At 36.9% G+C, this 27,269-nt stretch overlaps 5 protein-coding genes across 7 annotated transcripts in view; 1 reads left to right on the top strand and 4 right to left on the bottom strand.

The window, feature by feature from the left end:
- LOC100181629 (nesprin-1) overlaps nucleotides 1-27,269 on the top strand; it is a 108,649-nt gene that overhangs the window by 17,330 nt on the left and 64,050 nt on the right. The window contains exons 24-39 of the mRNA XM_026833916.1: nucleotides 358-475; nucleotides 964-1,130; nucleotides 1,512-1,647; nucleotides 2,051-2,179; nucleotides 2,674-2,787; nucleotides 3,241-3,342; nucleotides 4,325-4,501; nucleotides 4,982-5,266; nucleotides 5,607-5,723; nucleotides 7,696-7,887; nucleotides 8,239-8,421; nucleotides 8,478-8,593; nucleotides 8,650-8,763; nucleotides 9,166-9,277; nucleotides 9,858-9,950; nucleotides 10,412-10,606. Of these exons, the coding sequence (XP_026689717.1) occupies nucleotides 358-475; nucleotides 964-1,130; nucleotides 1,512-1,647; nucleotides 2,051-2,179; nucleotides 2,674-2,787; nucleotides 3,241-3,342; nucleotides 4,325-4,501; nucleotides 4,982-5,266; nucleotides 5,607-5,723; nucleotides 7,696-7,887; nucleotides 8,239-8,421; nucleotides 8,478-8,593; nucleotides 8,650-8,763; nucleotides 9,166-9,277; nucleotides 9,858-9,950; nucleotides 10,412-10,606 (2,350 nt within the window). The remainder of the gene's footprint in view (nucleotides 1-357; nucleotides 476-963; nucleotides 1,131-1,511; nucleotides 1,648-2,050; nucleotides 2,180-2,673; nucleotides 2,788-3,240; nucleotides 3,343-4,324; nucleotides 4,502-4,981; nucleotides 5,267-5,606; nucleotides 5,724-7,695; nucleotides 7,888-8,238; nucleotides 8,422-8,477; nucleotides 8,594-8,649; nucleotides 8,764-9,165; nucleotides 9,278-9,857; nucleotides 9,951-10,411; nucleotides 10,607-27,269) is intronic.
- On the bottom strand, nucleotides 11,423-15,504 carry LOC100176218. Of its 2 annotated transcripts, none has more exons than XM_009859576.3 (7): nucleotides 15,053-15,504; nucleotides 14,343-14,550; nucleotides 13,684-13,893; nucleotides 13,315-13,472; nucleotides 13,030-13,122; nucleotides 12,431-12,524; nucleotides 11,423-12,073 (listed from the first exon to the last, which is right to left on the bottom strand). In XM_009859576.3, exons 1-7 carry the CDS (start codon nucleotides 15,090-15,092, stop codon nucleotides 11,728-11,730), a joined length of 1,149 nt encoding a protein of 382 aa, XP_009857878.1. In that variant the 5' UTR covers nucleotides 15,093-15,504; the 3' UTR covers nucleotides 11,423-11,727. The 2 variants fall into 2 exon arrangements, with proteins under 2 accessions (XP_009857878.1, XP_002130453.2); XM_002130417.4 differs by having other exon boundaries at nucleotides 14,993-15,286.
- On the bottom strand, nucleotides 17,725-19,788 carry LOC108949323. The gene is made up of 3 exons (XM_026833975.1): nucleotides 19,183-19,788; nucleotides 18,394-18,621; nucleotides 17,725-18,058 (listed from the first exon to the last, which is right to left on the bottom strand). The coding sequence occupies exons 1-3, from the start codon at nucleotides 19,235-19,237 to the stop codon at nucleotides 17,781-17,783; spliced, it is 561 nt and encodes a 186-aa protein (XP_026689776.1). The 5' UTR covers nucleotides 19,238-19,788; the 3' UTR covers nucleotides 17,725-17,780.
- On the bottom strand, nucleotides 19,996-24,238 carry LOC494388. Of its 2 annotated transcripts, none has more exons than XM_002130546.4 (7): nucleotides 23,906-24,238; nucleotides 23,064-23,300; nucleotides 22,032-22,277; nucleotides 21,662-21,748; nucleotides 21,320-21,433; nucleotides 20,831-20,942; nucleotides 19,996-20,512 (listed from the first exon to the last, which is right to left on the bottom strand). In XM_002130546.4, the coding sequence occupies exons 1-7, from the start codon at nucleotides 23,940-23,942 to the stop codon at nucleotides 20,209-20,211; spliced, it is 1,137 nt and encodes a 378-aa protein (XP_002130582.2). In that variant the 5' UTR covers nucleotides 23,943-24,238; the 3' UTR covers nucleotides 19,996-20,208. The 2 variants fall into 2 exon arrangements, with proteins under 2 accessions (XP_002130582.2, XP_026689770.1); XM_026833969.1 differs by having other exon boundaries at nucleotides 19,996-20,509.
- On the bottom strand, nucleotides 24,543-27,197 carry LOC100186433. Its single transcript, XM_002130780.3, has 5 exons — nucleotides 26,532-27,197; nucleotides 26,273-26,470; nucleotides 25,827-26,012; nucleotides 25,355-25,517; nucleotides 24,543-24,936 (listed from the first exon to the last, which is right to left on the bottom strand). Exons 1-5 carry the CDS (start codon nucleotides 26,566-26,568, stop codon nucleotides 24,594-24,596), a joined length of 927 nt encoding a protein of 308 aa, XP_002130816.1. The 5' UTR covers nucleotides 26,569-27,197; the 3' UTR covers nucleotides 24,543-24,593.

Here is a 27,269-nt window from a genome sequence, read left to right as displayed (position 1 = left end):
GTGTTCTGTTTTATACACCTCATGCCCGCTTACGAGTACGTCGTTTGTAATTTATTTCAGGGGGGATTCTAATAAATTTCCCACAATAGTAACAGCATCAAGTCCTGAACCCGTAACCTTTGGGCCAGCGTTGGCGCGCTTACCATTGTGACATAACACTGTCTGTTCTGTTTCTTCCACATGTTGCCCACATATGTAACTTTGTCAGTGATTATTTTAATGCATGACGTACACTTTGACAACACAAAAAAAAACACTGGCTGGAGCAAATACACATATACCCCCGAACATACCATACAATAATGATACACCTGGTGCCCCATTACACAATGGTTGATACATTCCATTCCTCCACAGAATATCTGAAGCAGTTGATGAATGTGTGGTGATCATGAAGGAATGCAAGGATCAGATGAAGAAGGAGGAGATGAAACTGAAGAAGATGAATCCAGAGATTATCATTGAAGAACATACGGTAGGAAGATTTGTATAGCTCCGTGAAACAGTGGTTTGCAAGCCTGCCCTTAGCACCAGTGGCGCAGCTAGAAAAAAAATAGGGAGGGGGGGTTTTAATCAAAAACTTTTTCAAAAAAAATTTTTTTTTAATTTAAAAAAAAAATTTTTTGGGGGGTTGGAAAGGGTGGGGGGGGTCACGACCCCCAAAATCCCCTGGCTGCGCCATGCTTAGCACTGAGGCTGTGGGTGTGTTTGTGTCCTTGGGCAAGAGGCAATAGACTTAACGACAATTACCCCAGTGCACACTTATGTGTTATTTGAATTTTCAGTCTCACAATAAATCTGAAAAATTTCTCAAAAAATAAACACTGATAAAGTTACATACGTGGTAACTTGTAAGCGCCCACGAGGTGTATGAAACAGAACACCTGTGTTATAATGACTGTTGTTTTCCGCCATATGAGGGTAAATAAGTTACATTCACTCGTTTACATTCTCTTACCACAGGAGTTCTTCAACAAACCACTGAACAGGTTGTGTGAGGTGATACAAGACGCTGAGGAACTAGTGGCGAAAATACCAGAAGGTGATGACCGGAAGGTGGCAGCAGATAGCTTGACAAATGTGAGAGAGGAATATGAGAGGTTGTTGGCAGCTGAAGAAAGATTACACAGGTGTTTATACTTCATGCTAGATATTTGTCATAGCATTACTGTGGTTACGCATTTCCATTGTAACCAAAGGATACCAGGTTCAAATCTCAATGCCGATACCAACACCGATGATCGATTGTATATCTCTTTGGACAAGACATTTAACAGCAATTGCTTCGACTCAGTGTTCAGTAATTGGCTGTGTATTTTTTGGTTCATACAGAAAAACAATCACCACCTAAACAAGTTACATAATTCATATTCATATGATTTCTTCCATGCTCACAGTAACTTAAACCAAATAAAAAAAATGCATGTAGTGTGCCAACTGTGGAGTAAATGAAGTTCATCCATACCTCACCCATATATATTACAATTTTAACTTAAGTTCAACCTCCACAGTAAACTAAGCCAAGTACCTGAGAAACGTAAGGAGTTTGACGCTGGGTTAGATCGAGTGAAAACTTGGGTTAAAAGCGCTGAGGAAGTCATGGAAGTTGTGCAGAAACCTATTGACGCAAACCATGTGTCCTTTCAAGTATGTCACTTTATATTTATTTAGATTGGTGCTATTACGCAGTGGTTCATAATGTTTGTGTGGCCCAAATTTAATTAATAATGTTTGACCAGAATTGTAAGTAATGCTGAATAAATATGACCTTCAAAGGTACATATGTGGCCGCTATCACTGTGGGCGTATGTGTCCTTACATTTCACGGCAATTGCTCCAACACACTAGTCCAATATGGCTTTACTAAGTTGACAGCCACATATAAAAAAAACATCCTAAAAAATAATTTCTTACTAAATGACATACATGGTAACTTGTAAGCGGGGACGAGGTGTATGAAACAGAACACCCGTGTTTAAGGACTGTCATTGCCGCACCATACAAACATAAATAAATAACCCACATTTGTTTATATGATTTTATTCGTCAGGAACTTCGCTCCAAATTCTCGTCAATAGTTGGCAGCAAAGAGGACCACTTGTTGGCGCTAGAGTTCCTCAGTTCAACCCTGGTTTCATTGGCCAAGTATTTACCTCAAGATGAAGTGAAGCATTTACAGGTGACGTGAGATTTTATAATCACAATAGTGGTATATGTAATAACATGTAATAATATTTGTAATGGACCAACTCTTTCTTATATTCCAAATACCCTGGGTACATTTTCATCGTTTTCATGTGTACATTATTTATCATTGTGGATTAATGAAAGAATTAATGTAACTTTTCTATCCTCGCTTGGCAGGGTAATGACAGTCTTTATAACAAGGTGTTTTGTTTCATACACCTAGTGCCCGCTTTAAAAGTTACCACATATGTAACTTTTTGTATGATACTGAACTTGGTTGGAGCAATTGCTCCTAAGTGTCTTGCCCAAGGACACATACGTCCACAATAGTAGCAGCGTCGAGATTTGAACCCAGTACCTCTGGGTCCAAGTGTGTTATGTTTTTTTATACACCTCGTCTCCGCTTACGATTTACCACGTATATAATATTGTGATACAACGTAAGACGTATGTATCTGTGTGATTAATACCAAACTTTCAACACAGGAATGTTTATTAACGTGGACATCCAACAGCAAGTCTGTGTTGAATGCTCTCAATATAACAGAGAAACGACTCGTAGCTACCGAGAAGTGTTTCAAATACAGAGACGAGATTGAGGTACTAAACGAACACATAGTGATTTAACTGGTAAATTAGGTTTTGGTAACGTCCGTCGTAAATATTTTTGCAATGTTGGTAATATAGTAGGGTTGGGCAAGATGGGACACCTTCAGCACATAGTACCGATATCCTGATGGTGTTTCAAACAATTGCCAACGGTCTATGGAAGTCGTGAGAATATGGTTTTATAATTCTTTGAATGTCGTTCTTTGTGTACCAATCTACCAAATAGGACGAATAAATAGAATGAAAAGGTGTCCCATCTTCCCCCACTCTACTATATATCAATACCGTTTCTGTTGTTGGAAAATCGTTACAATTTTTAACTTTCAATTGCAAAGATTTGCAAATATCTTTACTATCAAATAAGACAATAAAATTCAATGAAACGGTGTCCCATCTTCCCCAACCCTACTATATATATCACCGTATTTTAAATATTTTTTATAGGAAACTAAACAACTAATCGAGAATGAAATAAAATCGATGGAAATTCCCGACAATAATATTGACTGCTTGGACGAAGCTAGGAGCGAATTGAACCAGAATCAGGTAGTTTTTCTTTTCCATTGAAATTATGTTTTCTTTTCATTGCAGTTGAAATAAAGGCGTAGAATTTGAGCACCTGCAATCCAGGGGTCTAGTGGCTCTTATTGTAATAAAGTAGTGTGTAGTAAAAGCGAGAGTGTTTACTTTGAACTTCAAGCGAGGGATTAAACTATCTGAAGGACAAGCCTTGTGTTTCTTAGCCTTAAATCTAGCCAGTTTAACCTATATACAGTCAGTAAGCGAAATACACAGTCAGTCAAAAAGCGAAAGTTTGCTACTGAACTATTCAGATCAGGAACGATCAGATTTCATCACTTATTGATTAGAAAGTTAGAATACTGAAGATATACGATTCAAGTATAAAGAAGTGCGGTTAAAGTGGTTTGGAAATTATTAACGTAGGATTGCATATTCAAGTGTCGTTTCTGTTGTCTTGAGTGTCTGTGAGGCGAAAGTGAAATAAAAGTTGTCCGTTGTGTTTTGTGTAGTTAGTTTAACAACAGGCTGAAGTGAAGTGGAATTTTATTCAACGAGGAAAAGAAAGTTTTTATAAATTATCATCCGAAGTTATCATGTTTAGCAAGGCAGTATACGTAAGTTGTTATGTTTATTATAATGAAATGTAATTGTAATTAAACTAATTGTTACCATCTGGCGGCGTGGCGCAGTGGTAAGCGCGCCGATTTCTATCCCAGAGGTTATGGGCTTACTATTTTGGGCCTATGTGTCCTTGGGCAAAACAATTGAAATAAATAAAAAATAACCACCCACAAAGTTACATATATACTTATAAGCAGGCACGAGGTGTATGAAACAGAACACTCATATTATAACGACTGTCATTGCCTGCCCTACGAGGATGAATAAGTTACATACGTGGTAACTCGTAAACGGGCATGAGGTGTATCAAACAGAAAACCTGTGTTATAACGACTGTCGTTGTCCTGCCATACGAGGATAAATAAGTTACATTTATTTACACTAGACCACAATGACGGCCATGGAGACATTGTCCCGTCGAGTTGCAGACGATGTTGGCGCAGGTAAGGAGTTACACGCCGACGAACAATCGCCAGCGTTTCTTTACACCGATGTTTCAAACCTCGAAAAACAATGGAATCAATTGCAACAAGCCGCTGCTGAGAAATATGAAAATATAAAGGTGAATAAGATAGAATTCGTAGGGCTGGGGTTTAACAGTGACTGAACAAATATAAGACTGTGGGGTCTTATATTAGTTAATCGTTAGCTCAATTAACAACGCTCTTTAAGAGTCGTGAGGAGACAGTTGTATAGAAATATATTTTTTTACTACCGACTAGAACGATAAAAGAGTAAACCATTGAGTTGTTGCGTTAGCCCCTAGATACCGAGTTTAAGGCTCGTTGCTGCCTTTATTGTGGGCGTATGCGTCCTTAGGCAAGACAAAGCAGTTAACAGCAATTGCTCCAACCCAGTGGCCCAGTACAGGTTGTCTAAATTGTTAACTTTAAACACTAAAATATTACCCACAAAGTTATACATAATAACTCGTAAGCGGGCACGAGGTGTTTGAAACAGAACACCCGTGTTATACCTACTGTCGTTGCCCCGATATGCGAGGATAAATAACTTTCATTCTTTTGTTTAATTTTCCTTTTAGAACCACGTTAGCGCATGGGAAGAGCATGAATTGTTGTGTGAACAAGTTGAAAGTTTCATCGATACAAGCACCTCACTAGTGGACGAGAAGTTTCGACTCAGCAACCTCAATTCCATAAATCAAGAAATCGCTTCAAAGACCTCAGTGGGCAACCACTTGGAGCAGGCGAGAGCAACACTGGAAAGACTCGAGTCTGGTCTTCCCGTATTGCTTCAACGTTGCACAGATAAAGGGAAGAAAACTTTGGAAGCGAAAGTTGAAACTCTGAAAGACGGCGTGAATGAGGTAAACTGCTTATGTTATAAGTTGCCCTTGGCCGGCGCCGTGAAACATTGGTTAAAGCCCAAGAGGAACGGGTTTAATGCTTGTCTCTACTACCATTTTGGGCGTATATGTCCTTGTGTAAGAAACTTAGCGCTCCAAGCCTGTATCCAATAATGTTTTTATCTTGTTACTGTCAGCCATTTATTAAAAAGTTACATAAAAACTCGCCCAAATAGTTGCAAACCTGTCTAAACAGCCACGAAGTGTATGGAACAGAACACCCATGTTATAACGACTGTTGTTCTCCGCCACATATAACTAAGCTACAATCATTCAACGTCATATTATATCTTTTATCCAGGTGGACGAAGTATTATCGCACAGCAAATCTAAACTTGAGGAAATTCACCACGAATGGAAGGAATGTGACAAAGAAATGTCAGGAATCGCACAATGGTTGCAAGACGTGCAGTTGCAGGTATTAGTTTTTGAATGTGCAATGTAACATGATACAGGGCGTTCGTTACTGTTCACTTTTATTTATATTTATTAACAAACATGTTTAGTATAGAACCCAGAAGATAAATATGAATGACAATTATAAATAATGTTGAAAGTAACCCTGTTAGCATAACTTCGAACCCCGGTTAGTAAGATGCGGGTATCGGGTGTAAGATGCCGTAGCATACGATGCGTATCATATAAAATTACACACGGAGTTCCCCCGCCGAGGTTATGCGTTATCGTATTCATATATTGTATAAAACTTAAACAAGAATTACGAGTTAGATTATTTGCTAGCTATTTGCTATGTCACTGAAAAGAACACGATTCTATGAAATATTGTTATTATTAATAGTCTATTAATATATAACCCATAATAGCACCAATAGTTAAACAAATTGCCATTTCGCCTGTGCTAGCGTTGCACTATACGTGTTCACGCGATAGTATGTACTCGCGTTTAAACTTTCGCAAGTGCGTCCCGTGTGTGAAGTAACTCTATCAAGAGTGCTTCAGAAACGTTCCGTATCCAACGCACTGTAACTCTTCATAGCTATATAGTAGGGTAGGGGAAGATGGGACAGCGTTTCACTGTGTTTTCTCGTCCTATTTGGTAGTAAACAAAGAACATTCAAAGAATTATAACACCGTATCTTCACGACTCCCATAGACCGTTGGTAATTGTTTCAAACACGGTCAGGACATTTAGATGTTATATGCTAAAGGTGTCCCATCTACTCTCACAGTACAACATAAAACAAGAAGCATTTTATTCCAACCCATACTACATAATTTCGATAAGTTGTAAAAGTACATGATATTGTAAGTTCGTCAAGAACTGACTATTAAATATCAGAGAAATACCTTTTCAGAACTACGAGTCGCAACTAAGTGATTAGTTTTACGTGATGTCGGTTTAAAACTGGTACGCGGTGTATGGAACAGAACTCTCTTGTTATAACGACTGTCGTTGTCCCGCCACACAAGGATAATTCAGTTACATTCATATTTCTCCAAACTACACCGAATTCTGAGTTTCCAAATTCCAACTGATATTTAACCCTGGACTTTCCCTAAGTCGATAATCACAGCACCTTACAAAGCAAATAGCTTTAATATCTCAGCAAACAGCTATGTTAGCACGAAGTGTTGCGCACGGATACTGTATCGAGTTATTACACAACGTGTGGTACTTACACACGCATGGTATGAAGAGCGCTATATAATTTGCTCTTATCTTGTTTACTCAGAAATTCTATTGACAAAACAAGTCTTGTTTCAGTACAAAGAGCTCAGTTTCAGCGATACGTTGACACGCTAGCTTATAACACTAATAGTAGAAGGTGATAATTTAGTCTAAAGAAGATAGAAGCATTGAAACCAGGCGAATATTGTTAAGTGGGGGAAGATGGGCCACCTTTTCATTCTATTTTCTCGTCTCATTTGGTAGTAAACAAAGAACATTCAAAGAATTATAAAACCATATCCTCACGACTCCCACATACCGTTGTTAGTTGTTAAAAACACGATCAGGATATTTGGATATTATGTGCTAAAGGTGTCCCATCTTACCCCACCCTACTATATATGTATACTAGTTTTGGTTACCAGTGATTAAGACAAAGTTAGATATTGCATGAGCAAGTCTGTAGTCCATATTGTTGCCAGGTCGTTTATGTTTGAATGAATTTTTCACGTTTGTTTGTTTTGCGAGATTTTATTAAAGCTAAAGAATTGAAGGTAATCAACCAATTTGGGTTTTGTTGTTTTTTTATTTTCTCTTCAGCACTAACCTCTATTTTTCAAATCGTAGTCTTATACCCCTACTTATAAAACGGCGTGTTTAGTCCTTTTATTAAAACGTCGTGTTATCGTTCGGTGATAAGGTTATAACGGACAACATGTGGCTAATTATTTAAGATCAATTCCACCATCCAACCTTACAGTTATCCGAGCTTGAACAATCCCAAGCTGACCCCGAAGTCCAGTTCGCCAGCGCACAGGAGGTCGCCGGTGAAGTGTTTAGCAAAGAAAGTGAGCTTGCGAGTCTTGAGAGCAGATGTAACGATATTGAAGGGCTGGAAAGTCCAACTACACTCGATGCTAAACTTGCGACTGTAAGAGGGAAATGGAAACAGGTGAAATAATTGCTTTAAATTATTATTATTGTAGTGCATGACAGGGCTAAGATCGACACCGTAAGCATGTATTATACAATTATTTTGGTTAGGTGCCTGTTTATAGCCGAAGGTAACCGGGTTCGAAGCACGATACTGATACTGTTCATGGTGTATGTGTCCTTTGGCAAGAGACTTAACGGGCATTGCTTCAATCAAGTGGTCACTAATGGGTTGTAGCACGCTGGGTGTTTAGGTAATCGACCACTCAAGCCTATTCCTCAGGTCCAATGGCGTGCCACGCTGTAGGAGAATACCGACATAGAATAAAACAGCTCGTTTACTTTGCAAATTAACGACAAATATTTCCAGCTACATGCTCGCGTTGAAGCCCTAGTTACAAGTCTTGGTGAAAACCTTAGTCATCAAGAAAAGTTTGACTCAGCAATACGTCACGTTGAGGAATGCTTACGTCATGCCGACGAAGAACTTGGACGACCGCTAGAGGCGTGCGAGAGCTCAGATGACGTATCTATGCGTAAAGATGAACACAGAGTATGTTATGCATTTGTTAATGTTATTTATGGTAGTAAACTAATATACCAATGCAGAAATTCGTGCACGGACTTGAACAAATCAGACTTGGACTAACAACCGTTCAAACGGAAGCGAAACTTCTAAAAGATCCGAAATCTGCTGAACAAACTAAAAAACGACTTCAGAAAAAGTAATTATATTATCTAAAAACAGCTTGCGAAATTCTTGAATTTTGTTTTTCTTCAGATACAATGACGTCATGAATAAAGTTCGCTTACGTAACAATCAACTTGATGACGCATCAAATATATGGCAGAAGTTTGAACATGACGTCACCGTCATACGTCAGTTCATAGAAAAGTACGATTTTTAGTTTTGTTTGCCTGCATGGTGACTAATTTCATCACAAGTTGTTGGTTTCAACTTTATTTGTTGTATAGTACTGTGGGGTAAGATGGGATACCGTTAGCACATATTATCCCATACCCTCTATTCGTGTTTTAAACAAATAACAACGCTCTTTTAGAGTCGCGAGGATACAGGTTTATAATTCTGTAAATATACTTTGTTTACTACCAAATGTGACGATTAAAAATAAGAAAACAGCATGGACCATCTTATCTCATACCCTGCTAAATTTATTCGTGAATGATTTATATTCTTTTAAAATTTATATTCTAATATATTTTTATTAACATTATCAAACCCAACAATTAAAATTTTAATTCCATTATGTTCATTTCACAATATATTAATTAACAGATGCGAGAAGATAACAAGTGAAGATGGAAGTGCTTTGCCTGGCGATCAACACAAGTTAAAAAACGAATTGCAAACGGCGGAAAAATTGAGCGCTGAAGTTCCTTCATACAAAGTAAGAAATTTAAAGCTGTGGCACAGTGGTTGGTGCGATCGTGTATGGCTCGGACGATATTCGGTTCGAGGCTTGGTGCTGCTCCCATTGTAGGCGTGTGTGTCTGTGGAAAAGATACTTAACGGCAATTGCTCCAGCCCAGTTTTTTTTATGAGCTGTATAAGCTGTCGGCCATACATAGAGCAAATACCACCAAAATAATCACCCACAAAGTTACATACATTGTAACTCGTAAGCGGGTACAAGTTGTATGAAACAAAACATCCATGTTATAACGACTGTCGTTGCCCGCCATGCGAGGATAAACAAGTTACATTTACTCATCCATTTAACTTGGTGAGTAACACGTGTTAGGGTGTTAGTATTTATACAATAACTATTGTTGTATATGAACGATTATTACATCTCTTTGCTGTAAAAAAGCATTCGCCGATTATTTACATTGAATTGAACACGTGTTAGGGTATTAGTATTTATACGATAACTATATCCACTTGCTGTGAAATACCAAAGTAGTGATACATAAACGGTTTTATACCAATTGTTAAGAAAGTCATTCTCATATTTTTTATGATTTCAGGATTCGTTAACTTCATTGAAATCAACAGTAGACGACATGGATCGAATAATTCCTGTTAATTCCGATTCCTTGCAAACCCAGCTTAACGCTATGGTAAGTACAATAGTTGGTCGGCTTGTATATTGTAGTGTGTTATATTGTTGATACCTGCTGGGCTAATGAACGTTGCTCTATTGTAAATTATACATAACTCTTATCTCGATCAAAATCAATGTACCCAAAAACGGAAGTTGGTTCGTATATAGTAGGTTGGGGTAAAATGGCCCAGGTTTTAATTCTATTTTATCATCCCATTTGGTATTAAACAAAGAATATTAACAGAATTATATAACAGTATCCTCGCGACTCTAAAAAGGGCGTTGGTAATTGTGTAAAAACACGATTAGGAAATATGGTATGTTATGTGCTAACGCTATTCACTGACTATATTATTGCATTGAATTGACTCCTAATGAAAAGTTATAGGAAACATCGGATATTAAGTTCCTACAGTATCTTACCCCACTATGTTATACTATTGTATTAAATCCTGTTAATAAATGTACCCCACATAGGAAATCCTCCTTCAAGACCTCCCCCTGCAATTCGCTGATAGGAAACGCATCGTGTCATCAGCTCTCGCATCGCATATACATTATGCGGGGTCGGTGAACAAATTCACACAATGGTTGTTGGGATTCGAAAAATCTCTTCGTTCAACCACTGACGTATTCCTTGATGACGTTAACAACGCCGTGACGATAATTAAGGTAATAGAATGTGTGGCGTATTACGTTAGAGCAGTGTTTAGGTATAAATGTTAAAAAAAAGTTTTAGTCAGAAAAAGTTGCGATATGTTCAAGAATTGTGTTATTACGCTACGGAAACTTAATGTGCTGGTGTAGTGAGTATATAGTTTAGATACAAACGTTTGGAAGGAAATTATAGTTAGGAATATTTGCGAATTTCCCAATCTTATTGTTTTTATGATACTCAACTTAATTTATTGCGGTGTATTACATTAGAGTAGCTTCAGTACAACTATTTCAAGATAGAATTAGTTTGTCTAGTTTAAATGTTATTATGTTTTGCCTAATATTTTAACGTTTTACTTACTTCTTATGAAGCGAAAATCTTTATGTTTGATGTAAACGTGTCTGTTTAATTATTTCGATGTTTTTTTGTGTTAGACTCCTTATGCGGGAGGTGTAATGAGACTAAACATAAAGGATACAAATATTAAGGTGCAAATAATTAAAAAGGAAAATAGTTAGGAAAGTGTGCGGAGCATCGTCTAGCCTGGATTTTATTTATAGTGTTTCTGCTTAATACGTTTGATGTATCAGTACCACAAGCTTATAGATTTTTTGTTTAGGTATTGTAGGGAAGGTATATTAATTCGCTGTGTGTTCCGTTATATTATTATAAGCACTAGTATAGGGCACCCACACTGTAACATAGTCATTGTGTGTAGAAATACTAGACAGTGCATTTGACTTTAGTATATGCTACACGAAATGTAAATCTCTCGTTTACCGGCAACTGTACTACTATATTGTCTGTGGTATAATCTGTATACTCTGTCGTAAACTCGCAATCAACAGTCTCTTTCTTTTTACTCAACACATAAAACGTACAAAATAAATCAATTGTAACCTCATAATATCAACGTAAACTAACTTCTTAAAAGAGCGTAAACATAACGTGGTAATGCCATAGATATGCCATCATGGTTTACGTGGCAACTATAACCAAAGTTTACGTGGCAACTGTTAGCATCGTAGTTTACATGGCAAGCGCCATTATAGTTTACGTGGTATTGGTGGTAACTATACCTCACAATTTACGTGGCAACTGCCATCATAACTTACGTGGCAACTGCCATCATAACTTACGTGGCAACTGCGTAAATATTATCTTGTGGATTGTTCATTAGTGTTTCATTTGGATTGTTACTTGGTCCAAAAACCAACTGCGGTCGATTTCCGTTGTATATTACATTAGGAACCATGTGAAAGTCTGTGCTTGGCTCGTACAATACATTTCTCCGCATCTCCAAGTTATTAGCCATAGGTACTTGTGGTATGGTAGAGTAATCGTCGTCTTGCAGGTCACTTGTGTGCAAATCGGCAGCGTATGAATATTCTGTACCGTTAGTAGCCCTTGCAGAGTCGCCGCTAGATAGCGCCATATCCCCAGTTTCTTTTCCCTTGGTGTAACCGCATGTTTTGTGTTTCCTGTATAAAGTATTATGATGTCAGCATATATCTGTACATGTAAACATTACCTTATGCGTTGTAGTAAAACGACCTATTTAAGTTCTAAATATTACGGTTCGTTGACATATACATAATTTGAAGCACTAAAGCAGTTGTTCTGGACCTTTAGTATTTTCAACTTCCAGTTAAAAGCAAGTGCTACATAGACTAGAATCACACCGATACACCTTACCATTCTATTCTATGTGGGTAGCTTCTACATGGGACTTGAGGTTTAAGCCAAAGTTGGTCCATTACCACAACATACAGGTGTAACAACCCATTAGTGACAACTGTGTTGGAGCTATGTAACGGTATCATAGCGACATATCTCACCTTGCACAAAAATAAGCAACCCATGTCAGAAATAGAATGAACACGAACCCCAACAAACAACCGAATATGATTAGAATAGTTGTGGTTGGGGGATCTGTATGCAGATATATGTTAGTTTAGTGCAGGTTATTACAATATAATTTGCTGCTATTTTCCTCTTAGTTTTGTTAATTGATTTGATCTTTGTTACTCTATTTGCGGAAATAAACTAAAAATATGGTGGGGTATTTTAAAAACAACAATATGAAATATAATGCTTTTTTGGTAAACGGTATCATGTTCGTTTTTTTTTTGCATTGATCCTGTTTTAAACAAGTAGGCTGTTGTAAAAGCAGAATATTAAAACCATTGATTTATGGGCCAGTGTTTTTTGCAATATCTTGAATACACAACTTAACGATATGTTACTTCTGCTACCAGGCATAATGTAAATAGTATTTTAGCGGCTCATTTGGTATGAAAAATCGTAGTGTATTCCCGACGTTTCGTCTGCCATACGGTAAGACTTATTAGGGAAGATATGATGTTGCTTGTTGGTAACAATATATTTATATACTGTGGTTTTATATTAGTTAGTAATAGCAACAGTTTATAATCACTTGATTGTAGGTTGGTGTTCTGGTTCTTAGTTTTATTCCCTTTAACTTGCGTGCTGGTTTCAACCGTCGTTGTCTCTGTCTTGATTGTTGTTTCTATAAAACATGTTATGGTTGGTTCAGACTTTAACATTTGGTGAGGTCCCTTCGATAGCACCCTGAGTGTTGGGGTAATGGGCCAACTCTGGCTTAAATCTCTGTTCCTATGGCTTGTCACGCTGTAGAACCTCACCCGCGTAGAATATACAAGTTCGTAATTACACTTACTATACTGCTTGTATTACTCACCCTCCCCGGGCATCGGTGTAGGTGCTGTGTATAATTCCCTCAATGAATAGAAGCCAGTTTGTATATGTGACGTTAGATACTCGATGAGAAAAAACGGGCTGCGCCACCCAGCGGTTAGTCCTACATATCTCATCACGTGATCTCCGTTGGGATCCGAGCTGTACAATTTTCAACTAACTATGACGTCATGATTTACGTGACGTCACATGACGCAATACTTCACGTGATGTAATATGACGTCATGCTTTACGTGAAATCGTATGACGTAATACATGACGTGGTGTAAAATGACGTCATAATGTAGGTGGCGTAATATGACGTCACACTCAACGTGACGTAATATGACTTCATTACCTAATTCGAACTTACTGTACAACTAATCCCCGAATAGCTGGAACAGTCGCATCTTTTATAACGCATCTGTATTTCGTTACATCTGGTTTTCTTGATTTGCTCGCAATGTCACCGAGGCTGACATATCCGAACGGACAATTCATTCTCCATACTATTAGTTTTCCTGGTGTAATCGTCCATGGGTGGTCGAAGTCTAGAGGTTCGGCTAAGCTTCTATTCACCGACCTGTATCCGTGTAAAACAAATATCGATTTAATTGAACTTAAAATTAAACGTTTAAATGGCTCGTAGCTCTACTACACATTGCTCGTTTAATTTGTTGCTATGATCCGTAGTAAACATTTCGTAAAGTTTTTTAGCTACTTATTTCCGTTTCCCATATAATGTTGACAAAAGTTTTTCTCGCGATTTTACCATATTCCCATAAAGTAGATTGGGAAGAGACGGGATACCGTTATATCCTGATCCTGATCGTGTTTTAAACAATTAACAACAGTCTATTGGAGTCGTGAGGAAATGGTTACATAATTCTGTAAATATTCTTTGTTTGCTACCAAATGGACGGGAAAGTGAAAGCACGTCCCATTATACCCCACCTTAGTATACCTAATATTGATTGTTGTTTATTTCTAAAATATCAAAAATCCTATTTAAGCTACACAAATAGTCTATACCTTCCCACAATCAGTTGGAAATCTTTAGGCGGTCTAAGGACAGTCGTTCTCACTGCTTGACCGAGTATATAGAAGTCTTCCTTTGGAGATACAGGCTCCCATATGGAACCGATATGTTTGTAGATTGGAACAGCTGTCTCGATGTCTGTAAGCAAAGTTTCAACGACTGCTCGCGGGGCAGAGCTACCAACAACCAAGAGAAAGTTTCCTGTTAAAAAATACACATACATGATTATCGTAGTTACCATGTGAAGGAAGCGTGTAAAAGAATTGAATCTGAAGCCAATGTTTTGTTGCCAGGGAAACAAATACCGTTGCCGGGGCAACAGGTAAAATACCACTCATCTGCTTCAACCCACGGTGATTACGATTGGGTTTTCTAAATTGTCATTCATACAAAAAAAAAACGGCGCGGTGGAACAGCGGTTGGCGCGGCTGCCTCTAGGTCAAAGTTTCAGGTTCGACGCTCGTCGCTGCTACCATTGTGTTCACCGTGTTTTTGGGCAAGATATTTACCGGACTTTGCTTGAACCCAGCATGAAATTTTTTGGTCACTAAATTGTCATCTATACATTAAGATTAAAAATTATTTAAAACAGAACACATTGTTATTACGTCTATGGTAACCCCGTCAAGGATAAATAATTTACCTTTATTCACATTCATAGTCACAAAGCTAAAAATACACGATTTTTGTTCCACATTCTTACCTAACATACACGTTGCAAGAAGTATAACTCCTAAATCCATCTTGATTTTAATGCTGTATATTGCTGTCGGTAGAACTACTAAAGGCGATAGGATATCCTTACGGTCTTACAACAAGCGCTGTCCCTTTGCAGCCTTTATTCAACCTAGATTCCCTAACTATGCTTATTCATAAAAGTCCTAAATGCGTCAAGCGCTCTAAATATTCGGCTTTATTCATTCCTTTCAACCTGCATACTTGTTGTACAATGTACGTCCGACCTATTTTGCCGGATGTCATATTCACTATTACGTGTGATGACGAAACAATGCTAGCTCTGTTTTCGAATGTTGTTCTCTTCTTCTCTGACAATCGCTCTATAAGTCTATATCCGGTCTCTTTAAACCGAAACGACCCCAAACTTATATCTTCTCGTGGAACAAAATATATTGTTTTTGCTTTACATTCCTCCATGCTATGATACCGTTGATAATAGTAAACAGAACGAGCAAACGTGCAGAAGCGTTGACTCACCCGTGTTTATTTGCCGCCTACACGCGATGAGAAATAAAGCGGATCTTGGTGCAAGCTACACCACTATATGTTGTTTATGCCGAATTACGCTGCGTATGCGGATGCAATGTGTTCATAAACGTCACGGTGTACGGACAAGTTTCCTCGAAACAAGTTTTATACCAGTCTTAAATTAGAAATGAAGTCAATCTTCACAATACTGGTGTAAAGATTGATCTTTCCGAGCTAAATTTGTATGCAATTTCAATTATTCTATTTTAAATTGTTCCCGAGTTATATGCACCTGTGACGGCACTGGTAAACATACAAGTGATGATTACGAGAAAATGATACCTTTTTAAACGATAAAGACTTGTTTACGCCATCTAAAAATAGATTAGTTCCCTCTAAACCCAACATACAACAACAAAGTTAAATGTGAATGTTTATTTATATTATTGCTTGATGCATTGCTTCAATATACGCTCCCACGTTATGTGCAATTGATTTAATACTGCAGTGCAATACGTAATGCTTGCCGAATAAACAATATACTGTAGGGTAAGATGGATACCGTTAGCACATGAAAGCCATATTTCTTGATCGTGTTTTTAAGAATTAACAACCTACAACGGTCTATGGGAGTCGTAACAATACTGTTATATGTTTCTGTAAACATTCCTTGTTTACTACCAAATGAGGCGATATAAAAAGGTGTCAAATCTTACCCCATCCCACTATGTATATTAATATAGAAATGTTCTTCAGTGTTTTATTCGTTCTTCGGTTCATATCAAACACTTGTTGTAAGATTCGACTTTTTCTTCACGGATTTATATTTCACTTCAACCTCGTGTATTCTCTCAAGGACACCGCCCTCTTCCGGATTTCTTGTCGCTACAATTGCGGCGTAAGGTGTCGCACTTAAGGAAGGTGTTGTTGCACTTACAGATGGTTGCTCATGCACTGTTGGCATTGTAAAGATTGGGCTTTCGTATAGTGTGTGTCGATTTCTTCTTTCTTCAGACGGCTTGATTATTCCATACGGGGCAATCTGAGCGTATTTAACATTATCGCTCGCATTTGAAGTTATACTGGGAGACATTGGTACATAATCTGCTTGGCTTGAGCTTACACAACCACTCGCACTAGCTTCATTTCCAGGCCCTGCCATCTCGTACGGTGATGCCTGTCTCGCTCTACCATTCGATGGGTTTGTTATCTCACTGTATGGGCTGTCGTTGACCCTCATGGCCGAACCCACTGGTTCTAGGTAACCTCCTGGTGCTTGTTCAACGGTAGCCACCTCACTACTCACATTAGTCATAGGAACCATGTATCCGACTTCATTCCCAGCCTGTTGTTGTTGTGAAGTGTTATTTGGTCACGCCATATCATACGGTCGATCTACATTAGCATTGTTTGGTTGGGTAACTTCAGTCCTGGGCATCCCTCTTCGAATTGCATAAGGATAAATATCGTTTTCGTTGCTCACTTCGTGTTTTCTTCTGCGCGTTTTTCTATAAAGTGGATTATGATATTTAACAATAGTTATGGTAATTACAATAAAAACTTAAGTTTTGTTATTTTACAGTTTTTACGTTGTTTTACATATCTGTGTAATTGTTATTTAACAGTAGATATTTCATTTTCCCGTCGTTATTTTACATTTCAAAAGTTATATAATTTTACGGACTTTCACTAAGTTTATGTTGTTTATATATACAGGAGTTATAGTGTTTTACTGTAATTATGTTACTTCACAGTAGATATGGTTTAACAACATATGTGCCGTACCTCCTTATCAGCCACCAAATTAGGAAAGTAACGAGAGCAACAATAACCACTGTTAGCAAGATAACGATAATGAGTAAAAAATCGAAGGTGGATTGTGGTTGTGGTGCACCAGTGCCTGTTTGGTGGGTTGGCAAGGAGTTGGCTTCCGTGGTTGGTGCGCTGGTCGTCTGTTGGTTTTCTGCTGTAATATGATAGATAGTATGAATGTATAATTCGCGTGGCCGGAAAACGACAATCGTTATAACAGGGGTGTTCAGTAGGTCGCGGTGGGTACCGTTAACACATGATATCTCATATTTTCTAATCGTGTTTTAAACAATTAACAATGATATTTTTGTAAAGAATACGGTTATATAGTTCTTTGAATATTATTTGTTTATTACCAGAAGGGACGATAGAAAAAAATGAAAACATGAACCATCTTACCCCAACCTACTATATTACAATTCGAGTTGCACAAAAATGAGGAAATTACTTGTAGTTTCGCTTGGCACGGGCAAGTTAATGAACTGATAATTTAAATCCAGTTCAAAAGTTGTGAGACGAGCTTGGATGCATAATGTAGGCGGCCATGTTGTTGCATGCTTCCATTCTGTAGCACATTTGGCATTCACCACCTTCATATACTCATTGCTTTGGTAGGCGATGGTGTTTGGTATGTTTATGTTGGGGCTCATGTAGACCCCGCATGTTTTGTTGGTGTGACAAACTTGTTTTCCTGAATAAAATTTAGTTGTTGCATAAAAAGATTAAATATTTAATTATAGTAGGGTGGGGAAAGATGGTACACATTTTCATTCTATTTGGGTGTCCCGTTTGGTTATGAACAAAGAAAATTCAAAGAATTATAAAATCGTATCCCTCCTCTCACCCTACTATAACTATTATAATACAAAAATCTGAAGAGGTAAAACAGAAAAGAAAATTAGAAGGAGATGAAAGTTGTTTAAAACGTGCTAAGGGTAAAAACTATTTAAGAAAAAGTTTCAAATAAAAGCTTGGCTGTTAAATCCATAAAACATCTAGCAATTGGCATTAATAGATGTTACTTACCGTCTGGTAACACGACATACTCTATTGCAAAATCACAAGAAACGTTGGCTCGGTTTCTGCTGTGCATGTTCACCATCGTCATATTTACGATTAACAATGACGTCATTAGCTCGCTCTTTAGCGTCCACGAGTGGTCGATTGTTTTTGCATTTCCTCCCTTTATTTGAACTACTCCTGTCCCGTTCCGCTTGATTTCATCCCCGTCGCAAACTGCATTCGTCACACCGACTATGGATGGAAAGGAAATGTAAACAATTATCGTTTAATTATCATTGTCGGAGTAATTTTGTATTTGAGTTGTACAGAACTCGTGCGGTATGTGATGGTAGGCGGATTTATATTTAAATGAATGAATGTAAATGAATTTAGATTTGATCTCTACTTAGTATATTTGTATGTTTAACAATTAACAACGCTCGTTTAAAGTCGCGAGGATGCGGTTACATCATTCTGTAAATATTTTTCGTTCACTACCAAACAGGCGATAAAAGTTGATAAAACCATGAACCATCTTGTCCAAACCGAATGCACTAATTTAAACATTAGGTTTAATAAATAATACAAAAGGTACCAGTGATATAGCAGTGTGGGGGAAGATGGACACTTTTTTATTCATTTATCTCGTCCCATTTTGTAGTAAACAAAAACCATTCAATGAATTATAAAACCGCGTCCTCACGACTCCCATAGATCGTTGGTAATTGTTTAAAATACGATCAGGATATTTAGACTTTGTGTGCTAAAGGTGTCCCATCTTCCCCACTCTACTATAATACAAAACATTTCTACCTTCGTTAGCAAACAGAATGCAGTAAAACACGAAACACATCGAAACTGATTTCATTTTTCGTGATTCAATTTCACAAAGAACTAAAATAGCTAGAACTTGTCGATTGTAATCAGGTGCAAAAGTTAATTCCTTTTTTTTCTAAAATAGCTTTTATAGTTTTCTCTGTTTTCCTCTAAAACAACTTATAGTTTGTCGTGTATAGCTGTTGGCATTCCGCGCAAGTACTGGACTGGACATGCAGAATTCCCAGCGTTCTATGGCTTTAAATCGGAAATTACGATTGTCATGCGAGCGTAGGATGAAATTGGATTGCCTCAGTTGGCGAGTTTTGTTTTTTCCTTCATTCAAATCTCCTTACAAACCGATGGTGCCGATTTTTGCGTGGGGTGGTTACGTCATTTTTACCTAATTTCTACCACGGCTTTATTTCTTTGTTTGTTTTTTACATTGGATGTAAATTTACTTTCACCCACGTTGTGTATTGTGACGTATGAAACACCACGCGAGGATTGCGCTCTTTTATCCCACAATATGACGTAACAGATCAACTGATATAGAAAACAATGTAATAAATTTTGGCTACTTTTTATATAGTAGGATGGGGGAAAATGGGACACACTTAACACATAATATCCAAATATCCTGATCGTGTTTTAAGCAATTAACAACGGTCTATGGGAGTCGTGAGGTTGCGGTTTTATAATTATATGAATGTTTTTGTTTACTATCAAATGGAACGAGAAAATAAGATGAAAGGGTGTTCCATCTTCCCCACCCTACTATATATAAACACACATTGCATTGCAAACTAGTGATCTGATGTACGTATATTGTTCAACAAATAAATGAAATCGGTAGTTACAAATATATAGAGAACAAGTCCATGAGGAATAGCTTCAAGTATCAAATAATATAAAAAAATCGCATGTAAAACAGTAAACCATGAAAAACAGCAAAAATATAAAAAAATCGAGAACAATTAGATTATGTAACATGTTGTGTTCTACATAAGTCCCTACACGTTGTTACACACTTGTGTACAACTGGTTCACCACCATTTCTGGCAATGTATTATCCGTGGTATGGTTTTCGTTACCGTCCTCTATTACAGCGTAATCGCCTTCATTCTTTCCATATAATACATTGTCTATCGTTCCATACCCTGCCCCTCCATCCGGGGAGCAAATCTCATACATAGCGACATCGTGCGGCGGCACATCTTGTGCAAGTGCATAGTCATCATCAGGTGTAGCGTAAACAACAGTACCGGGGCATTCAGATACACCTGTGTTGTTTTCAGAGTCCATCGTCGTGTTCTCTTTTCGTCTGCTGTATTACATACACATTTTACGTTGTTAGCTATGTATGCTATACAGTAAACTGCTGGCTACTTTCAATAGTTAACTTTATAGGAATGAATAATTGTCACTGATTTATCCTTGCTGAGCGGGGCAATGACAGTCGTTATAACACAAATATGCTATCTAATCCACTTTGTGCTCTCTAACGAGTTACCCCGTATATATATGACTTAAATATGTATTGCTTTTTTCCGTATGGCTGACAGTTTGGACAACCCTCTAGTGACCACAAGTCTCTCTGACTTCTATGTATTTAGTGATTACAGAAGAGATATATTGTACTAACCTGTTTAAAACCACCCAGCAAATTATAACTGCGACCAATATAAGAATCACTGAAAGAATTCCCGTAATTAATCCAACCAATAATTGGGAGTTGCCTGGTTGTAACACGTGACCTGTAAATAATATTTCTCATGTAAAGTTTTTTCTCCAGTTTCCTACTCGTGTTCTTAACAATTAATACAGTAAACATGATCAGGATATTTAGATAATATGATATAAATGTATAAATTTGTCCCATCTTTTATAACACTCTTTTAAAGTCGTGAGGATATGGTTATATATAGTACTGTGGGGTAAGATGGCTACCGTTAGAACCAAATCCTATATTTACTAAATCGAGTTTAATGATTTATGATTTTTTAAGGTCGTGATAATGCGGTTATCTAATTCTGTAAACAGTTTTTTATTTAGTACCCAATAGGACGAGAAAATAGAATGAAAGCATGGACAATTTTATCTAAGCACACAATGCATAACGTGGTATAGTTACCTTTGCCAGTTATGTTCATGACGTCAGTCGTAATTGGCATTTGATTGGTTGTTACTGTTGTTGCTGTTGTGACGTTATTCATATTTTCGGCCGTCGTTTTATAACTCACCGCGCCTTTATGTTAAAGTAATTATTGAGGTGTTTAAAAAATAAGGTAGACTGACAATAAGGGCTTAGTTTATATTTAATTTCGTTCAGGTTTAACATGTTTTCTATGAAAACAAAAAAGTGAAAAAATAATCATGTGGTTAACATTTAGATATAGATAAGTGTTTAAATTACATTAGTTGAGGAATAAGAATGTAGCAACATTGCTTATTTAACTACATTTCATGCACTGACCGGCCGTTTCCGTTGTCTGTATCGTGGTATACCTGGCTGTCGTTGAAATCGTGCGAGTCGTCGATGTTGTTGTTGTTGTTGTTGTTGCTGTTATAAAAATATTGTCCTTTAATATAATATAGGAATAAATGATCCCGGATTTCTCATATTATTATATTGAGACGGAACACCTTTAGCACATAATATTCAAATATCTTGATTGTATTTTAAACAATAAACAACAGTATATGGGAGTCGTGAGGATACGATTTTATAATTCTTTAAATGTTCTTTGTGTACTACCAAATGGGACGTAGAAATAAAATGAAAAAGGTGTCCCATCTTCTCTTTACTATATATTATATATATGAACGCAAATGTGTAAATTTACCTGCTAAGCAGTTAATGATAAAATATCTTAATCTGAATCCTGTTCCTCTTTCTTTGTCATTGTTTGAGTAAAACCGCAATTTTGGATTCGGCCAAGTGGATGTAAATCGAATAGGCGTGCTATAGGTGCAACCGGTACCGCGTGCATCGGGTGGAATGGTGATGCCGCAGTTTTGTACGCTGTTGCTTTGGGATGCGAACATTTTACATTGGGGTAAAGACCGAGGCCTACGACATAGAACTGTGTCTGTAAGAAAATATAAAAATAATGTAAAGTAATATAGTAGGGTAGGGGAAGATGGGACACCTTTAGCACATAATATCCAAACATTCTAATTGTGTTTTAAATAATTAACAACGGTTTTGGAAGTCGTTGTAATATAGTTTTATAATTCTTTAAATGTTCTTTGTTTACTACTCAATAGGACGAGAAAATAAAGTTTAAAGGTGTCCCATCTTCCCCCACCCTACTGTATAAGTATAATGTATATAGTACTATAAAGGGGTTAGGCTTGACGCCGTATTATCTCATATTTACTAATTTTGTTTTAACAACTAACAACGCTATTTTAAAGTCGTAGGAATACGTTTATGTATATTTCTGTAAAATTTATATTTTTATTACTACATGGGTGTGATGGGACGAATAAAACAAGGGCCATCTTACCCCAACCCACTAATAGCTAAACAAGACTACTATAACAAATTGTTCGTATTTGTACACTATCAATGTTTAGTAGGGTGGGGGAAGATGGGACACCTTTTCATGTCATTTTCTCCTCCCATTTGGCAGTAAACAAACAAAACTCAAAGAATTATAAAACCGTATCCCTACGACTTCTATGGACCGTTGTTAATTGTTTAAAACACGATCAGGATATTCAGATATTACGTGCTAAAGGTGTCCCATTTCCCCCCACCCTACTATATGCTTTAGAGTAATGTGCCAATCCTGGCCTGAATCCTGGGGCTCATGGCGGGCCACGCTGCAGGCCCTATTCATATAGAATATGAATAATATATATATACTTACTATCAGGTAGTTGTAGTCCATCGTCACATTTATTTGGTTTATTTTTAATATCCAACTTTTCGATTGAAAACACGAGGACTTGGTTTCCACTGGCTGGGAACGTCCAAGTACATTCGGTATTTTTCGGATATTTTCCCGGGTTTTCGGGAAACGTTATTGTACCGTCGTACGAGGTCATATCTATATTGCACGAAGCTGGCCTGTGTCTGTTTGACTGTGCCAACACAACGCTTGCGACTAAAATATGAATTAGTTAAATTACCACCGGTCATACTTAACTAGATAACAATAATTCGGGAAGATGGTGGAAAATAGTATATATTTCGTCTTTTAAATAATATATATAGTAGGGCGGGGAAGACGGGACATCTTTATCACTACTATATGTTAAAAAGTAGAATTTACATTATCATAAAAAAGTAGGGTAGAAATAAACTTGAATTTCTGTTTTATTTTAAAACGTCTTATCGTCTTTAAAACGTATTTAAATTTTAAAACTTTATTTTATTTTAAAACGTATTAAAAAACGTGGAAAATCAAAAATATAATATTTTTAAACCTAGTCGTTTAGTCAAATTAAATGTGTAGTAAGGTGGGAAAGATGGGACACATTTTCATTCTATTTTCTCGTCCCATTTGGTAGTAAACAAAGAACATTCAAAGAATTATAAAACCAAATCCTCGCGACCCCAATAGACCGTTGTCAATTGTTTAAAACACGATCAGGATACTCGTATATTTTGTGCTAAAGGTGTTCCGACTTACCTCACAGTACCATACATAATAAATAATAGAACTACGACCTATTATACAAAATCTACTATCAACAATACAATACTTACGTAGGAAGACATAACATGACGTCCAAATGTTTATCATTCTGTTTAAAACTGTTGTGTTCGATCACAAACTGTATCTACTTTTCTAAAATTTAAACAATTAACATACGTGGTGCCTATACGGTGAATCTAAGCTTATGTTCTTTGCATCTTAGTTTACATACTCATAACACTGTTACGTCATCATCAGGAGAAAACGTGCATTAACTCAACTTGTATGACGTGGTTAAGCCCTTGTTCGTTTGTTACACTTTAGGTTTTATAAGCCATTAAAAGGACAGGAAGTTACACACTGCCCCCTCTTCAACCTAAAGCTTTGGTTTATATCTTAATTTAGTTTCTTTGGCAGAGTTTCGGTTGACCTGAAAATCGAAAATCTTTTGACTTGAACATCACGTAGTACAACTTCCATGTTAAAGTATTTCCCCGAAGTTATTCGATTCAATGGAATAGAAGTTTGTCCGCTTTATTTCCTGCGCGAGGTTAAATATGTTCTAATGCGTGTTTTTATAATGGAGGTTCGCATCCTATGACGTTATAATGTATTTTAGATTATGTGCTAGAGTGCTAGACCAAAGCTATATCTCGTGTTTCAATTTCGTGCTTCGGCTTCGACATTTTACATTATGTTTACACAGTGTAAGTTTTCAAGTTTATTAATGTTTTATAAAAACACAAAATTTCCACTTGTTTAAGCTTTTGAATAATTTTCCAAGTCCAAATACGCTGGTTGTTTTGTAGCAATCGGTTGTAAGTAGTTACTGCTTTGTTTTTCCGTCGTGGGACTCGCAATAGGTCCTTCGCTATGGTACAACTGGTTTTGAACTGTCACCTTAACCTCGCTTTCGTTGTACAAGCAGTTATCAACTGTACCGTAATGCCCCTCGTCCTCACGTAACCAATCAGCACGCTGTGTTACATCACAAGCAGGATTGTAGGCGTCACCAGCAAGAGTATATGCGTCAGTAGCACAAGCGTAAACATGTCCAGGGTCCTCGTAGATTGGTGTGTTAGGTGTATCATTTACTTTGTGCCTAACATAAAACATCAATAAATTGATCGGCAAATCCATGGTTTATCAGCCCCTGATAGGCTAACGACTATTTTATGATACAGATTTGTGGTTAAGAGATAATTTCCATCTGCTAATATTAGACCCGGAAATAAATATGATATTATGTCGTTATAATCGCTGTTTCTCGAATTTATATTTGCCCGGACACAAGGTCTATAAAACATAACAGCCGGGTAACGACTGTCGTTACCCTGCTATACGCAAGGATAAACAGATTATAATACTGTGAGTAAGATGAGATATCACCTAAAACCTATATTTGCGGGTATATTATTCTGTAAATATTCTTTGTTCATTACTAAATGGGACGATCAAATAGAATAACCACATGTCCCATCTTACCCCACCCTACCAACTATACATTCATTTATATTTACCTGTATATGAAGCAAACCCCAACAATAACTAAGACAATAAACAGTAGACCGCCGATAGTTGCACCAGCTATTACACCGGCATTGCTGCTTGAAGATTGCATTGCATTCAATGTTGAACCGGTAGTTAGACTCGTTACCATGCTAGGACTGGGTGTGGATCTTTCTGTGCATAAATTTAAATATTTCATGAGTTTAATTGTAGTTGTGGCAAAAGAAATGGTTGCATTTTGGTCCGTAAATTTCAAATATTTGGTTTCATTTGCGACCAGTTAACCAGTTACGATTTGTAAAATCTTGGACCCCCAAAATATTTGCCTACAAAGTTACATACGTGGTAACTCGTAAGCGGGCACGAGGTGTATGAAACAGAGCACTTGTGTTCTAACGACTTTCGCTCCATGCGGGAATAAATAAGTTGCATTCACTGATTCATTTATTTTAACCTTAACATTCCAGATTGTATTATTTTTACCTGTGTAAGTGCAGTTTATAATTTGATAACTGGCCGTAAAATCTAAACGCCTGCTCTTTAGGACGGGTATTAACCCTGTCCAGTTGGTATGTGATTTGTAGCAGTAAGGAACGTTGAATGAACACGTTGTTGGTGCGAATTCATGTTTGAACACAAGACAAGATTTCTCACTATTTATTTGGGTTCCTTTAAAAACAAAATATAGTTTTGTGGTGTAAGATAGCTACCAATAGCACATAACATACCATATTTTCTAATTTGGTTTTTAGTATTTAACAAAGCTCACAAGTCGTGACGATACGGTTATATAAATGTGTAAAACATTTTTGTTTACTACCAAACTGGAAGATAACATAAAAGAGAATAAAAACATGGACTGTCTTAACCCAACCTACTATATTGTTAATTGGTAAACTTTAAACATTAAACACAAACAATAAACTCACCATTTGGTAGTTCAATGTATCTGTCACCAAAAGAGAAAACCTGTTTAACTTGTGTTATATTTATAACAAGGGCTTGATCTTTGTTTAAATGAAATTTCCATTCACAAGTCCCCCAATTGTATCCATTAACTTCAACAACATCTTGTGTTTCGTACACATCGCGAACCGGACAAGTCCGAGCCATTACATCTCTAACCCCTAAAATTTATAACATAAATACACTTCCTACATATTTTAAACTTGACACATTTAAACTTACATATTAGTCCAAGTAATATAAGACTCAACGCTTCCATGTTTGGATGAATTTGCTTAACACTGATGATGTATATGCTATGTATATTTCTTCGATGTATGTTTCATGCATATTATATGATTCATTATGTTACGTATGATACCAGGCCATCACCATATGAAGTGTTGATAGATTAATACGCCATCTTTGTTGCTATTGCAAGTATAGCTAAGTGTTTCTTTTGAAGTTCTGTAACTTTTAAAACCCTCACCTGATTAATAAACGAACATATAGTTCTGTGGGGTAAGATGGGATACCGTTAGTATACATAATCCAAAATTCCCTAATCGCGTGTTTAACAATTAACTACGTTGTTTAAGAGTTGGTGGCTACGGTTACATAATTCTGTAAATATTCTTCGTTTACTATCAAAATGGGACAATAAAAGAGAATGAAAACATATCCTGTTTTACCCCAACTGATAACTATAGTATATCACAACACACAAGTATGATCTTAAAACACAGGAACTCGAAATTACCGGCACCCGAATAATTAACGCGCTTCATAAACCATGTTTTTTTTTAATTGAAGTGATTTCGTATCGTTTAGAATGTAGATACAGTGCACTATGTGTTGGTAAACTGTCAGTTTTGTAGTTTTCCATTACGTTTATGACACGAATACTTGAAGACGTTTTATTAATATAATAAACGTATGTTGCTGTTTGTAAAATAATGATATAGTAGGGTGGGGGAAGAG

Source organism: Ciona intestinalis, chromosome 3, assembly GCF_000224145.3.
Source record: "Ciona intestinalis chromosome 3, KH, whole genome shotgun sequence".
Classification (NCBI taxonomy): Eukaryota; Metazoa; Chordata; class Ascidiacea; order Phlebobranchia; family Cionidae; genus Ciona; species Ciona intestinalis.
Note: the sequence above shows the minus strand (reverse complement) of the source record. Positions and strands in the feature narration are given on the sequence as shown.